The 15,071-nt window shown below is 37.8% G+C and overlaps 1 protein-coding gene across 1 annotated transcript; it reads left to right on the plus strand.

The window, feature by feature from the left end:
• The first annotated feature begins 703 nt into the window (after nucleotides 1–703).
• Nucleotides 704–9,430, plus strand: LOC306846485 (ras-related protein Rab-31-like). The gene is made up of 7 exons (XM_079379912.1): nucleotides 704–933; nucleotides 2,303–2,382; nucleotides 2,825–2,906; nucleotides 4,552–4,623; nucleotides 5,100–5,206; nucleotides 5,837–5,946; nucleotides 6,681–9,430. Exons 1-7 carry the CDS (start codon nucleotides 898–900, stop codon nucleotides 6,776–6,778), a joined length of 585 nt encoding a protein of 194 aa, XP_079236038.1. The 5' UTR covers nucleotides 704–897; the 3' UTR covers nucleotides 6,779–9,430.
• The last annotated feature ends 5,641 nt before the right edge of the window (nucleotides 9,431–15,071 follow it).

Consider the following 15,071-nt stretch of genomic DNA (forward strand, 5'->3'; position numbering starts at 1 on the left):
CAGTATATTATGGATATATAAAGTATCCACATAACTGCATTAATCCATAAAGGTAAAATGTGACTCTGGACCACAAAACCAGTCTTAAGTCGCTGGGGTATATTTGTAGCAATAGCCCAAAATACATAGTATGGGTCAAAATTATCAATTTATCTTTTAAGCCAAAAATCATTAGGATATTAATTAAAGATCATGTTCCATAAATATATTTTGTAAATTTCCTACTGTAAATATAACAAAACATATTTTTTGATTAGTAACATGCATTGCTAAGAACTTGAAAGGTGACTTTCTCAATATTGTGATTTTTATTTTTTTGTGCATCCTCAGATTGCAGATTTTTAAATAGTTGTATCTCAGCCAAATATTTTATAGCCAATCCTAACAAACCATACATCAATGGAAAGCTTATTCATTCAGCTTCCAGATGATGTATAAATCTCAAATTCAAAAAAATTGCCCTTATGACTGGTTTTGTGTTATATGAATAAGTAAATAAATAAAACTTTCTTAAATGAATCTCTAATCCAACTGAAATTTAAAACGATCAGTAAAAGATACCTGTAAAAACGTAGGTGTAAATAGATAGGCTTTAAAAAGATGAAAAATAAAATCATTTGCAAATAGCAGTAATAAAGGGCATACCTTTATTCAATTCACTCTCAATTGTATTATTATTTGAACAACGCTCTCTCTTTGGGGCGTGGCTTATGTCATCACGTGATGTGAGTGACCGCTCAGGCGGAATTCTCCAGTCGGTTTCCGTTAGATTTGGGAAGGAGATGGTCAGAGTTTGTTTTACGGATGAACTGTCCGCTGTAACCGTGATGGATGAGAGTCGACCAAACAAGACTGGAGACTTAAAATAATGCTTCAGCTGCCTTAACGTGCTTCACAATGGCCATCAGGGAACTGAAAGTTTGTCTGCTCGGGGTGAGTGCTGAGATTCCTCCATCTGCGGCTTCAGGATCTTCGATTATTTCTGATTCCTTTTCTCATACTCGACACCTAGTGATGTTTTACCGTTACGAAGTTCCTCTTTCAGACATGTGTGAACCGTCGTGATTTGTTAACGCAAATATCGGCAGGTATTTTATGAGAGAGCTGGAGCTAAAGCTGGACGTGGTTTTGCATAAATTCATTCCTTAGGAATGTTTGCGGCCATGACGTCACCGCCGGCTGGATATTGGCTGTGTTCAAAATGGAATTCTAGCGCACTGCGCACTTCACGTTGCGCAGTATATACTGCGTGTAGCATATTATTTTTTGTACAAAAAAAAGAACGTAAAACAGAATTAATTGGCTATGAACGGAGGAGCATACTACCATACTACTCTGACTGTGTCTGCACCATGTATACTGTGCGCAGATTTTCTTTTTACATGGAGGGCCCTAGCTGTAACCAACTGATTTAAAGCTCTTTATGACTTATCGATTGAAATTAACCTAAAGTTAAGGCATTTTATGCCAAATTGGATAACCGACGTGTTTATAGCAAACATGTTGTAATAAATCCAATTGGACAACAATGCAGCATACAAAAGTTTAATACACTTATTCGCTAGAAACTGAAGATCATTGTGGGATATGGTATTTTGTGCAGTATGCTGTAGTCATATGCTGTGCGTTATGACAAACGTATGCCATCCAGGTATTTTATGCATACAGAAATTTTTATTCCATACAGTATGCATACTTCAGAAATGACATATGTGACCCTGCACCACAAAACCAGTCATAAGTGTCAATTTATCAAAATTGAGATTTATACATCTAATGACAGCTGAATAAAAACTCTTTCCATTGATGTATGGTTTGTTATGATCGGACAATATTTGGCCGAGATGCAACTATTTGAAAATCTGGAATCTGAGGATGCAAAAAATTCAAAATATTGAGGAAAATCTCCTTTAAAGTTGTCCAAATGAAGTTCTTAGCAATGCATATTACTAATCAAATATGAAGTTTTGATATATTTACAGTAGGAAATTAACAAAGTATCTTCATGGAACATGATCTTTACTTAATATCCTAATGATTTTTGGCATAAAAGAAAAATCGATCATTTTGACCCATACAATGTATTTTGGGCTATTGCTACAAATATACCCCAGCGACTTCAGACTGCTTTTGTTCTCCAGGGTCACATATTAAAACATGAAATCTCATCATGTCCACATCATTTGATCCAATCCTATAATAGTCTGAAGTCATGTGTTAAACAGCGAAAGACATTTCAACATTGATCATTGGGCAGATATTTCACAATGTTTCAGTGCTTTTGTTTTTCTCATAATCACAGGACACTGGTGTGGGGAAATCAAGTATCGTGTGTCGATTTGTTCAAGATCACTTTGACCACAACATCAGTCCAACGATAGGGTAGGTGCATCTGTTTATTAAACGCTTGATGTAGGGATTTACACAAACTGAGGTGAAGAAATCCCATCCGTCAGCTCATGTGGAGGAGGAAGAATGTCTAAATATACCTTCATGAGTCAAACCAAGTTTTGAACGGAAAACAGCCCATTCAGTGTCAGTTCAGTTGTTTCCTCTCAGTTTCTCTCGGTTAGGTTACTCATTACACTTGGACAAAAGAATATTTTTAGCTTTGCACAATTTGCACTTTTTTTTTCTTCATGTTATAGTCATGGTCACTGTGATGTCATTTCCTCCTTAAATGAAAACTGTATTATATACATGTATAAAACAAATTAATATCTTAATATATGAATGAATTTTATATCTATATGCAAAACTGAATTTACTATTATTATTATCATCAAATCATATGTTTATCACTATAATAAAATCTGTTTTTCAGTGCATCTTTTTTAACTAAGACTGTCCCCTATGGAAATGAACTTCACAAGTTTCTTATTTGGGACACCGCAGGGCAGGAACGAGTGAGTGAAGTTTAATTTTTTTTTAGAAATTGGAGCTTGGGTATGTAAAACTTTTACTTATTTATGTGTTAGTTCATTTTTATTTCATCTGAGACCGTCTTTTTCTTCCTTAAAGGTTTAGTTCACCCAAAAATGAAAATTAGCCTGTGTTTTACTCACCCTCGAGGCATCCTTGTTCTATGTGACTTTCTTCTTTCAGACGAATCCAATCGGAGGTATATTAAAAATTGTCCAAGCCTTACAATGAGGATAAGCGGGTGCTTTTTGTCAACGGTCCAGAAGACGTGAAATAAAGTGCGTGTATCCGTAATAAAACGTGCCTCACACGGCTCCGGGGGGTGAATAAAGGCCACCTGTAGCAAATCCGTGCGTTTTTGTAAGATAAATATCCATATTTCAAACGAAATTAAAAAAAAATTCTCACTTCCGCTGACTGTCATACATGGAAGCTGTAGGACGTAGCCATCGTGTGCGCGCCTCTGAGATATGCTAGTCTCACAAATCATCGTTTTGTGCTTCTAATTCGTGACTGGCGTTTTGTTTTGTTCTCTCTCTGCGTTCATCACTAATCACGCAACGCCGGCGTCCTACGTCATCCGCCTGGACTGCTTCCGCATACGACAGTCAGCGGAAGTGAGAAAAAAGTGTTTATTATGTTTAAAATACGGATATTTATTTTACAAAAATGCATGGATTCATCCCCCGGAGCCGTTTGAGTCACGTTTAATTACGGATGCGCGCACTTTATTTCACGTCTTCTGGACTGTTGACAAAAGCACCCGCTTCTAACCCATTGTAAGGCTTGGAGGGCCTAGGACAATTTTTAATATACCTCCGGTTGGATTCGTCTGAAATAAGAAAGTATATACACCTGCCTCGAGGATGAGTAAAACACAGGCTAATTTTCATTTTTGGGTGAACTAACCCTTTTATATCTTAATTCTGCATGAATTCTGCATGTTTATTTGAAGATCTTTGAGCATATTCGCGCATCCACTTCTATCTCATGCAACCTGAACAGAGCTTATTAGCTAAAAACACTCCATCCCATGATTCCATAGCATTCAGCTTCTGCTTTCCACCCACACATACACACATAGGTTTAACAGGCTTGGATTCCTGTCAGCGGATCTGTGCCCATTAACTCCTAACCTAAAGCAATAGATCATGGAATTGATGACAAGTTTATTTTTGGAGGAGCTCTCACTTTAAAACAAGATTAAAGGATGCAAGATGATTCGAAGTCAAACCTCTGTCACATTTGACATCACAGTTGTTATTTAGAGAAATCACATTTCATTTCCAACACACACGGAGTTAAGAGCTCAAGGTAGGTGTGATTCATCGGGTGTGGTGGAAAAGTGTGTGTGAGTTTGGGAAGTTCTGGCGTGACTTTGTGTTCACGTCTGTATGTCTGTTCTCCTGCACCACAAGTCATCCTGATATGCTTTATTAAAACAATGCTACAGTAACTACATGTTTTTTCAGAAAATGTGAGTGGTGTTTTCCTCTGCAAAACTTGTTAGAAGTCACTAACCCCCGTGTAAGAACAACAGTAATAGAGATTTTTGGCTCATTTAAAATCTAATCATCAAAATGAACATTTAAAAGCTCCCAACATTGACAAAATGTTCTTTTTCTGCAGTTTCATTCGTTGGCTCCCATGTATTACAGAGGCTCTGCAGCAGCCGTCGTTGTTTACGACATCACAAAGCTTGTAAGTTGTATTATAGTCATTTATTTTCATGTTTAAATGTGTTTAAGGTGCAGTACACTGAAATGTGTCATTTTGATTGACTCATTTGATGTGTGCATATGTTTATAATTGTGGGCGAAAAATCACAAATGAGATCCTGCCTATATATCAGTTGTTGTTTTTTAGAAAGCAATGAGATTTAATGAAGATTAAACTGATTTCACATCAAACTGTGCTCAAATTGTTCAAAACAAAAGTCAGAGATGAATATTTCTCTTCAAATTCATCCAAGATCAAATGATCTGAGATGCTATCTACGTTTTATAGCTGGTATCCTTAATTTAATAGCTGTCTTACTGGATGACAATTACTGATTCATTGGTGTCTATTTCATTTGATCTCCTGTGGAATTTCAGAAGCGTCTGAGACAAAGTTGATACTTACATGAAATGTATTTTGAAGCTCCATGTGTATTGTGATGTGTCTGGTTTCTGCAGGACTCTTTCCAGACGTTAAAGAAGTGGGTGAAGGAGCTAAAGGAACACGGGCCGGAGGATATAGTCGTGGCTATAGCAGGAAATAAAACCGATCTGGGTGATATCAGGTTTAAACCCTCTTCCTCTTTCTGAAAATGTATTATACTCTTTAAAGTTTCTTTCCAAAACCTGCAGCCGCTCAGCTTATATTTTCATATTTCTTACGTCGTATGTGATCATTTTACTTGAAGTCGACATGAAATCAAAATTGCACATTAAGAGCAGATCAAATTAATCAAAATGTTCATAACTTCAGAAATAAAATGTAATAACTTGCTATACGGGCAATTCCTAAAGTATAAACACAAGTCCTGCTTTTTCATTGTGGAAGTAAAAGATGGCCTGCGAATGCCGTTTCACTTTAGTTGTGATTATTAGAGTTTATTTTGAGCTTTTTCAGTTCTGAGAAACAATGGCAGCAAACTGCATCTTCAATGATGGTTTTGCTGAGACCGTGTCACTGTTAATTAAGCCATTTCCATTTTGAAATTTTTAATCATGCTTCATCACTTTTCCCTTGTAATTTCCCCATCTGTATAATTATTCAACATTTGCCGGCAGTCCAGTGCTCTTTTACCACAATCCCCTCTGATGTTTGTTTCGGTCCTGTCCTCAGTCGAGCACATTCCTCAGGCTAAGCGAACACTCGATGAGTGAGCTGATTGTTTACTTGTATTCAGTGGGGCTTTTTATTCTAGGGAAGTTCCAACTAAAGAGGCAAAAGATTTTGCAGAGTCCATTGCAGCCATATTTATGGAGACCAGTGCCAGAAATGCAGTAAACATAGAGGAGCTGTTTCAGAAAATCAGTAAGTATCACTAAGACTAGTGATTTGTTACTGTCGCATCTTTTCCATCATTCTCTGTCATTATCCAGCTATTTTACAAAGCGTTCTCAAGTCAGTATGGATGTTTATTTCTTCCAAATTAAAAGTTTACATCTTTTTCCCCTGGATGTAATAACTACACTACCATAGCAAGATTTAGTGGGTTTTTTATTACTACATACATTTAAAAAAAAAATGTATTCATTAATTTGATCAAACATGACAGTAAAGACATTATAATGTTACAAAAGACTTATATTTCAAATAAATGCTGTTCTTTTAGACTTTCTGTCCATTAAAGAATACTGAAAAAAAATTAAGAAAAATGTAATAAGAGCTCATACTGACCCAAATGTTTTGCACGGTAGTGTACATTTATTAGAAATAATCCTTCCATTAGTAGTTTATTAGTCTAACTGTAAGTGATATTGTAGATAATATAGACCTGTCAAATGTGCATGATTTTTGCACAATATTAAATTTGTGCTGAGTTAAAATATTTCCTTTAGTAGTCAGTGACAGCGACTCAGAGCTAACTTTATCTTGTCATGAGCATTAATCATCATCACATTTTATGTCAATTTATTGTGCAATATTGCACTTAATTACATAAACACACTTGTATTTCACTGCTTTTTGTTTCTAATGCAGTGACATGAACACAGTGATTTTGAACTGGGGGTGGCAGAATTGTTCATGTTCTCACATCTGTGTAGGTCGACAGATCCCTCCGCTGGAGAACACAGATGCTGACAGCCACGAGTCCTTTAAACTGACACGACAGCCTCCTCCCTCCAGCAAACGCTGCTGTTAGACATCCATCCGCAAGTCACTACAAACACCCTACAACATGATTTCCTGTGGTATTTGACTCATGCGATACATAGATGAGGATCACACAAATTCACACAAATCAATGTGTGTTAATGTAGGAGTCTATTAACCTGACGTGGATACGGTCACATGACTGATAGACATACACACTGCAGCAGGAAACACAGCAATTCTGCCTCTGAACCATTTTGTACCAAGTCAGAATGTTTTCTGAATATTGCATTGATGCTGAGCAGCTTTTGAGACACGAGTTATCACAACATGGTCTTTTTAAATGCAGTATTGTGACGAATAGAAATGCTAGTAGTTAGCACAGAAGTTTACACTAGAATAAGTGCCTTAGAAAATGCCATTTTTTATGTTTGGCATTGCCGTTTTGATACATAAAAACAAGTTTTAATAGGTTCTGGCTTCATTTCACTGCTTACGATGCCATTGGATCTGATGAAAGAAAGCCTAGATGAAAGATAGACATTCACAAATGTGTTGGTCACACTTTGTATTACAGTGTTCATTTTATTATGTATTTACATACCACTACTGCTTCATACTAATAAACCGTGTGTTTTATTTTTTGTAAAGCTGCAAGTGCACATTTGTTTTTAATTTTAATAATTCCTTATACGGACACTGTAAAATAAAGTGTTGCCAATTTATTCATCCTAAAAATAAATAATGGTTAAAACTGTGGTTATTGGTTAAAATGTAAAACGTCAAGATAATGTAGAATTTTTACCTTTAATAAATGAAAATGAGGAAGTCAGCCTCCAGAGGGCACAATTGGCTTTAAAGTGAACACACGGTTTGTTAGTCCTTCTGCAAACCTCTGCTCACCTGTTGCTGTCAATGTTGAAAAATCTCAACCGTTCATATTTTTCCCACTAAAATGTCTAAGGTTATTGATTTTTCAATTTGGGCAAGTAAAGCAAACCGTTACTATGTTAATTTCCCCCACAAAGTTTAAACACTGTGATTCTGTGGCTGTTTCTCTCTGAGTTACAGGTATCAGTTGGACTGGCCTGTCGCACACGGAGATCGTGCCGATGGTTGGCTCATTATTTTTGCAATTCCATTTGGTGACACTAGTGCTTCAGAAATTACACACTTCACCTTTGAGGCTAAAAGCATAAAAGGAGAGTAATCGTGCACTCTTACATAACCAGCCTACCTTGGTGTGGTCGTGAGTGGATTGATTGCTTGTCCTATACAGTAGTTTTTCAATTTTGTAATCAGAATGATCTTTTCTGTCAGTCACAGCAGGCAAAATCGCACATGTATCACACGCAGCGCTGGTTCTCCTCTAACAGTTTTGTTTTTTGTTCATAAATCATCACAGTCATTATTGACAAAGCGTCATGTGTAATTTAACATTTAATATATCTAATTATATCTCTTTTCTAAGTTAGAAAGACTAAAAGTTAGTGTGAATTCACATGGATGCCTTAACCTAGCAAATTCTAGTCATAACAGAGATGTCATTTTCAATTAAGCATTTTGTAAATAACTTTATATTTGTATTTCTAAACCTACATTTTCTTACTTAACTTAATGTTTCCCTTATGTGATGTGACAATGGTATCAAGCACATTTTGTACCAGAAGTCATCAATAAACTACAAAGGCAGTATGCAAATATTTGCTTAGAATGTTATTGCATATTTTCTTTGTATTCAGTTGTTTTGATTTATGAGTATTCCTACAGAGTTGGACAGAAGATGAGAACTGAACGTGTAATTGTTTTGGAAGATAAAAATCACAGTATTTAGTGTGGTGATCATATCTAAAGGTTACATTACGATGGGTTTTATAAATCCCTAAGGAGCAATTTAGCACACAGCTGTCCTATTTTTTCAAGCAAACTACGGGTCTAAACTTTTTGACGCTGTTACTGTATCTCAGCAGTAGTCTTGCCAGAGCAAAATATCTGATTCGGTTAAGTGCTTTTTTCGATGTGGTGTTTGGAACTGGTGCCATTTGAACATTTTAATAGTGTTGACCACCATGTTGACTGGACGCTTGTTAAAAACAACATGAACCAGCATTTGCAACACATTCAGCTTAACCTGTCAGTCAAAAGTTTGGACACCCTTGACTTAACTGATATTTTGCAGGATCCTAAAAAAAAAAGTGGGGTCCATACGTTTTTTTTTTATGTATTTTTTATGTTTTTGAAAGAAGCTCATCATCAAGGCTGCATTTATTTAATCAATAGTATATAAAAACTGATAATATTGTGAAACATTATTACAATTTTAAATAGTCTTTCTATTGTAATATATTTTAAAATGTAATTTATTCCTGTTATTCATAGCTGAATTTGCAGCACCATTACTCAAGTCTTTAGACTCCAGTCATATTATCCTTTAGAAATAATTTTAATATGCTGATTTGCTGCTCAAGAAATATTTCTTATTAATATCTTTGTGGAAATATTTTGGGACTCTTAAATAAATAGAAAGTTCAAAATAACAGCATTTCTTAGAAATATAAAACTTTTGCAACATTATAAATGTCTTTGATGTAACTTTTGATCAACTTAATGCATCCTTGCTGAAGAAAAGTATTAATTTCTTCACAATTAAATCTTCCTGACCCCAAACATTTGAATAGTATATAAAAATATATGTGTGTTTATATAGTGTTCGTTATGTTTATTTATTTATATGGATGAATTGGACAAAGTAATGAAGGAAGAGGATCAAACAAGTGTACAGCATACATGAATATATCATGAACTTGGACTTTTCTGCAGCTTTTTCCAGGTACATCATTCAGGGTTTCATTCAGAGATTCAGACAAGTTGTATTCAAATCATACGATTGGGAGTACATCAAGGTTCAATGCTTGGTCCTCTTCTCTTCACAATTAACGCACATCACTGGGTCCGAGGCACATTATTTTTTTTACGTATCACTGCTGCACTGACAACACACAACTCTACTTCATTTTTTGCACCTTTCTATGTGGTTGCTTACTGACCCAAGTCAGAGTCTATATGAAATGCAGGTGTCTAGATATGGCTCAGCTTCCTCCTTCAAAGCTTATGGGATTTTCCTGTTTCATCATTCGCCAGTTGGAAATGGTAAGTCCAAAAGTAATTGCACACCTCAACAAGCTGTACAAATTGAGGTTTCATGTATTTAGCACAAATTGTGTGGCACAGAACAAACAAACAGCAGGAAAGATTTTAGGCATAGTAAACGCCACTAATTAAGACTCTTCTTTTACCATCTTGTTTGTCACATCACAGTAGAAGACAAGACGTATTTTCTAGTATACACTCTTGTAAATAAAGCTTCTTTATTGGCATCTATGGTTCCATGAAGATGCTTTAAAGGTCCCATGACATGCTGTTTTTTGGATGGTTTTATATAGACCTAAGTGGTCCCTAGTACTGTATCTGAAGTCTCCTTCCCAAAATTCAGCCTTGGTGCAGAATTTCAGCCACTACGAGCCAGTCCCAAAATTAACTTTCCTTGGGACGTGCTATTTCTGTGTCTGTAGCTTTAAATGCTAATGATGAGGAGAGAGGCGGGGCAAGGTGGAGGGTGGGTGTGTCCTGCAGCTTGAGGCCACGGTACCATGAGCTAATGTTGACAGTGGATGTATCACAATGGCTCGTAGACACGCAGTCGTTCAAGCTTTTCAGTTTGGCCCAGAATCTGATCCGGATGGAAAAGCACCAGATGAAGAAGTTGCGACTCAGCAGCTACAGCAGGAGGTCTCCGAATGGTTAGTTTAAAATATTGTGTCTGGATACGGTCAGTGTTTCCCACACATAGACTTTACCTGTGCGGGCCGCAACAATATCCACCGCCCGCTGCCATCAGCTCCCGCGTCTCACACACACGAGCGCGACTTTAGAACAATATTTAGTAACTTTCAGACCCTTTAGGCGGCTTTTTTCCCATAACGGGTACATACTAACAAACGACTTAAAAAAAAAAAACAACAACTTATCATTCAGTTGTAAGATGTCTCCAGTACTGCCCCGCGAGCGCGAGGTCTCTCAACCGACGCAGTGTCGCCTCTCATAAAGAAATCATTTACAAAACAGCGTTTCCAAGCACTTGTCGCTTACTGACTGTTTGGACTTTTAAATATGAACATAATTTGTCTGTTAATATGCGCAGTTTATTACTCAGACCCAAAACAATGCTTCGCTCGTTTGCAAGCCATAATGTCTCTCGCCTCGCACGGGCGTAGCTCATTTTCTCATGGGCGGGCAAAGCAGAGAAAGGGGAGGTAACCTTTCCCCGTATGACGACATAAGGGGAAGATTCCAGATCGGGCCATCTGACCTTTCATTTTCTCAAAGGCGAAGCAGGATACCCAGGGCTCGGTTTACACCTATCGCCATTTCTAGCCACTGGGGGACCATAGTCAGGCTAGGGGAACTCATATTAATGTTAAAAAAACTCATAAAGTGAAATTTTCATGCCATGGGACCTTTAACAACCATGGTATCTTTCCATTCTGTCTCAAATGGTTCTTTTAAGACTTGTTCACTGATAGGTGTGGTATCTAAATCACACCAGTGGGGTACCTCAGAGTTCAGTGCTTGGTCCTCTTCTCTTTACAATTTCCACACACTTCTCTGGGTCCCAGGCACATGAATTTTTACATATCACTGATGCACTGACAACATAAAACTATTTTAACACCTTGCTATATGATTGCTAGTTTGTTTTGAGTGGTTGCTTACTGACCCCAATATATTCTTATACACACTTATATAGATAAAGATTCTATTTTTGGCATCTATGGTTCCATGAAGAAGCTTTAACAACCATGAAATCTTTACATTCCTCCTTTATTGTGGAAAGGGTTCTTTAGATTATTAAAATATTCTGCACAAAAAATGGTTCTTTAAGGGATGTTTCACTGAAGGTTTCTTTGAGGAACTCAAATGGTCCTTCCATGACATCACTGCATCTATGCATCACCTTTATTTTTAAGAGTTTCATTCATTTTAATTCTGATTTTCAGTGCAGTGATATTGTGTTTGCGACATCTCCTAGGTCAGAGCTGTGTCAAGCACAATTTAATTAGAAGCATTCTTTTGATCAGGAACCTTTGGAAACCCCTTGAAAAGAAAGGAAATGGAACGATGTCTCGCTCTCATATTGCTTCTGCCAGGAAAATAAAGGCTTTTGTTCTGTGCAGATTACTCCTTAAGCTCAGCTAACTCTCTGGCTGACCCCGCAGACCCTCTTTCATTTCAGGTAAAACAGCTGTAATACCTGAGTGACCTTTGTGATGGCCAGAGGTCACGCAGGTGTTCTTGGTCGGTGGGTGTTTGTGACAGGTTGACGTTGGGGTTTATTACGCTCGTCTCCACACCTCTCCTTGTGTTTAACAGATCCACGTGCGGACGCCCACTGCTTGCCTGGACTTTCTCGCTGATGAGACAAGTGGGCGATTCAAGAGAGGAGAGCGGAACAAAATAACTTGTGGCTAAATGTCAGTAAATCGTGTAGCCTGCATCACCATGGGAACGAGCTGGGAAGAGACAACAACAGCGGCGGCGGACCGGGAAGCAGGTTTTTCACTGCGCCGTGTCTGCGGTTTCCTGAGATGATCTTTTTATTCTTTCACAGAGGTTCAGATGTTATTGTCATGCGCGCTTTGACTCTTTTTCTACCTCACAAAGCACCTGGAAAATGGCTGTATTTTAGTCAGAGCCCTGCTTTTAGTAGAATCTCGCAGAATGAGTGTAATTTTGACTCTTTGCACACCGGCGTGAATGGATGTTAAAATAGCATCGTGTGCCATATGGCAGGAACCTTTTCATTTCTGTCATTGTAGGCATGTTCTTGTAGGTTTTTCGTTTACTCCTCCTGCTCCCAGAGTTCAACTGGGTTCATTAAGTGTGAAAATGACCCGACAGAGATCATTAGACCTGTTGTTTACACTGCTTGTTAAAATATTATACCTTGACATTTTCTCAAACATGTTTGGTGGCTCCTGCTCATGTTAAAATAAAGGTTCCCAAATGAGGAGAGCAAGTTCCTGTGATGCCTCCTGTAAATCAGTGGTCAAACAACACTGAATTTGAAGGTATAAGCATTAATGTTTCCTGTTACTGTATGTTCTGCTGTAAGTTTGATAGAGCTGCTTGTTTTTGAACTTTTTTTTTTACAGAAACTGGTCCGTATACAGTATATTAAATTAAGCACAGCTTTTGTGATTCTAGAATTTTCAAAAAACCATATTCTTGAATAAAACAATAGTTCATAATAATTACAATTATTAATGCAGTAAGATGGGGGTTAATATTTCATTTCTTATATTGGATTTTTTTTCATATATGAAAAAATAGCATTAGCAAACGTGATCAAACAGTGAGTAGTATATATTTTACAACATTTATTAATTTTTGTTAATGTTAATAAAATAGAATTGTGTGTGTCTATACACATACATATATTTTATTTATTTATTTTTTCTTTTAATATAATTAAATATTTTAAATCATCCTTCCAACCCTTAAAAATCTATTTTAAAGAAATATTGGGGTTTGGACACAAGTTAAAGTCTACTGACAGCGCTTGTAGCATGCATACAAAAAACAAGTGTTTACAAATGCACATACATTGGAAGTCTGGGATGTGCAACACTTGCGATGAATGTTTGTTCGTTTTTACAAGCTGAGAAATTAAATTATTTTCAACCATTCTGCAGATGCTGTAGAGCTCATTGAACCTGGAAGTTTAAGTTCTTAATTTAAAAAATCTTTACACAGTACCTGTACATATACAACAACGTACATTCCTGCATTTGACAGATCCAAAAATCCAATTACAAATTATCCAAAATGACTTCCATTGCACTTAATGTTTACATTTGATCAGTTCATGCATGGGAATCAAACTCCTGACTTTTCTGTTGCTAGTGCCATATACTGTGTGAGCCACAGGAATACTGATTTAAAGAATGTGTGTGTATATATGTATATATATATATATACACTGAACAAAATTATAAACGCAACGCTTTTGTTTTTGCCCCCATTTTTCAGGAGCTGAACTCAAAGATCTAAGACTTTTTCTATGTACACAAAGGCCTATTTCTCTCAAATATTGTTCACAAATCTGTCTAAATCTGTGTTAGTGAGCACTTCTCCTTTGCCGAGATAATCCATCCACCTCACAGGTGTGGCATATCAAGATGCTGATTAGACAGCATGATTATTGCACAGGTGTGCCTTAGGCTGGCCACAATAAAAGGCCACTCTAAAATGTGCAGTTTTATCACACAGCACAATGCCACAGATGTCGCAAGTTTTGAAAGAGCGTGCAATTGGCATGCTGACTGCAGGAATGTCCACCAGAGCTGTTGCCCGTGAATTGAATATTCATTTCTCTACCATAAGCTGTCTCCAAAGGCGTTTCAGAAAATTTAGCAGTACATCCAACCAGCCTCACAACCGCAGACCACGTGCAACCACACCAGCCCAAGACCTCCACATCCAGCATCTTCGCTTCCAAGATCATCTGAGACCAGCCACCTGGACAGCTGCTGCAACAATCGGTTTGCATAACCAAAGAATTTCTGCACAAACTGTCAGAAACCGTCTCAGGGAAGCTCATCTGCATGCTCGTCGTCCTCATCGGGGTCTCCACCTGACTGCAGTTCGTCGTTGTAACCGACTTGAGTGGGCAAATGCTCACATTCGATGGTGTCTGGCACTTTGGAGAGGTGTTCTCTTCACAGATGAATCCCGGTTTTCACTGTACAGGGCAGATGGCAGACAGCGTGTATGGCGTCGTGTGGGTGAGCAGCGGTTTGCTGATGTTAACGTTGTGGATCGAGTGGCCCATGGTGGTGGTGGGGTTATGGTATGGGCAGGCGTATGTTATGGACAACGAACACAGGTGCATTTTATTGATGGCATTTTGAATGCACAGAGATACCGTGACGAGATCCTGAGGCCCATTGTTGTGCCATTCATCCACAACCATCACCTCATGTTGCAGCATGATAATGCACGGTCCCATGTTGCAAGGATCTGTACACAATTCCTGGAAGCTGAAAACATCCCAGTTCTTGCATGGCCAGCATACTCACCGGACATATCACCCACTGAGCATGTTTGGGATGCTCTGGATCGGCGTATACGACAGCATGTTCCAGTTCCTGCCAATATCCAGCAACTTCGCACAGCCATTGAAGAGGAGTGGACCAACATTCCACAGGCCACAATCAACAACCTGATCAACTCTATGCGAAGGAGATCTATTGCACTGCGTGAGGAAAGTGGTGGTCACACCA

This window comes from Barbus barbus (assembly GCF_936440315.1).
Source record: "Barbus barbus genome assembly, chromosome: 26".
Taxonomy (NCBI): Eukaryota; Metazoa; Chordata; class Actinopteri; order Cypriniformes; family Cyprinidae; genus Barbus; species Barbus barbus.

Coding starts and splice junctions, on each gene's coding strand:
- LOC306846485 (XM_079379912.1), top strand. CDS start 898: ATGGCCATCAGGGAACTGAAAGTTTGTCTGCTCGGG. Junction 2,907..4,551: donor ACACCGCAGGGCAGGAACGA/GTGAGTGAAGTT, acceptor CTTTTTCTGCAG/TTTCATTCGTTGGCTCCCAT. Junction 5,207..5,836: donor ACCGATCTGGGTGATATCAG/GTTTAAACCCTC, acceptor TTTTTATTCTAG/GGAAGTTCCAACTAAAGAGG.